We start from the raw sequence: 1,103 nt of genomic DNA, 5'->3' as shown, positions 1-1,103 counted from the left end.
CCTCTCAGAGCCAGGGAGAGAACCCAGGAGTCCTGGCTCCCAGCCCCCCTGCTCTAACCACTAGACCCCACTCCCCTCTCAGAGCCAGGGAGAGAACCCAGGAGTCCTGGCTCCCAGCCCCCCTGCTCTAACCACTAGACCCCACTCCCCTCTCAGAGCCAGGGAGAGAACCCAGGAGTCCAGGGGTGGGGGCAGGGGGCAGACCCTGACAGCTGCTCTCCCCTAGGTACTGCGTGTGCTGCCGACACCGCAGGTGGCTGGAGGACAGGGCCTGGGCCGGACCTGGCACGTGGCTGGCGTGGTAGCCAGGTTAGGGACTGACAAGGGGGCAGCGGGACCCGGACCCCCAGCCCGGGGGGGCAGCAGGACCCAGCCCCTCCCCCACCTGGGCATGCCAGGCCCCAAGGCTTCCCCAGTGTAAGCCTGGAAATAAAATACTGGTGTAGTTTGTACATAGATTCCTCGCTGGGAGTGGGGGCTAGTGGTTAGAGTGGGTGGGGGCTGGAAGCCAGGTCTCCTGGGTTCTCTCCCTGGCTCTGGGAGGGGAGCGGGGTCTAGTGGTTAGAGCAGGGGGCTCGGAGCCGGGACACCTGGGTTCTATCCCCGGCTCTGGGAGGGGAGTGGGGTCTAGTGGTTAGAGTAGGGTGGGAGCCAGGACCCTACCCAAAACCTTGTTGTCTATGTTTAATTTCAAGCTGGGGCAGGAGGGGTCTGCGATCTGGGGGCCGAGGGCTAGCGCCTCCTGTCTGTTATCTTCACCTCGGCAGTTCCAGCATCCTTGCAGTCCCGTCCCCAGGCGACTGCCAGGCCCCGGGCCGGGGTGCTTGTGTGGGTGCTACTGCCTCAGGGACTGCTGGTTCCTCCAATAGGTGACGGCCCTGGGGTGGGGGGGGGCAGAGTCAGATGGGCACGGACAGCGACTGCTCGCTCGTAGGGGATGCGGCCGTTCTGGGGGTCTCCGGAAATGCAGGCGGCTCTGGAGGGGTCTCGGGGGATGCAGCCGACTCTGGGGGCCATGGGGGATGCAGCTGAGTCTGGGGGGTGTCAGGGGGTGCAGCCAGCAAGGAGGGGAGCATGGAGGATGCAGCTGGCTCTGGGGGATC

The 1,103-nt window shown here is 65.5% G+C and overlaps 1 protein-coding gene across 1 annotated transcript in view; it reads left to right on the top strand.

Moving 5' to 3' along the window:
• Positions 1 to 736, top strand: part of IZUMO3 (IZUMO family member 3) — a 4,550-nt gene extending 3,814 nt beyond the window's left edge. The window contains exon 6 of the mRNA XM_075071262.1: positions 696 to 736. Within this exon, the coding sequence (XP_074927363.1) occupies positions 696 to 736 (41 nt within the window). The remainder of the gene's footprint in view (positions 1 to 695) is intronic.
• Positions 737 to 1,103: the final 367 nt, after the last annotated feature.

Source organism: Chelonoidis abingdonii, chromosome 11 (assembly GCF_003597395.2).
Source record: "Chelonoidis abingdonii isolate Lonesome George chromosome 11, CheloAbing_2.0, whole genome shotgun sequence".
Lineage (NCBI taxonomy): Eukaryota > Metazoa > Chordata > Testudines > Testudinidae > Chelonoidis > Chelonoidis abingdonii.
The sequence above is the reverse complement of the archived record's forward strand: the minus strand, read 5'-3'. Positions and strand labels throughout refer to the sequence as shown.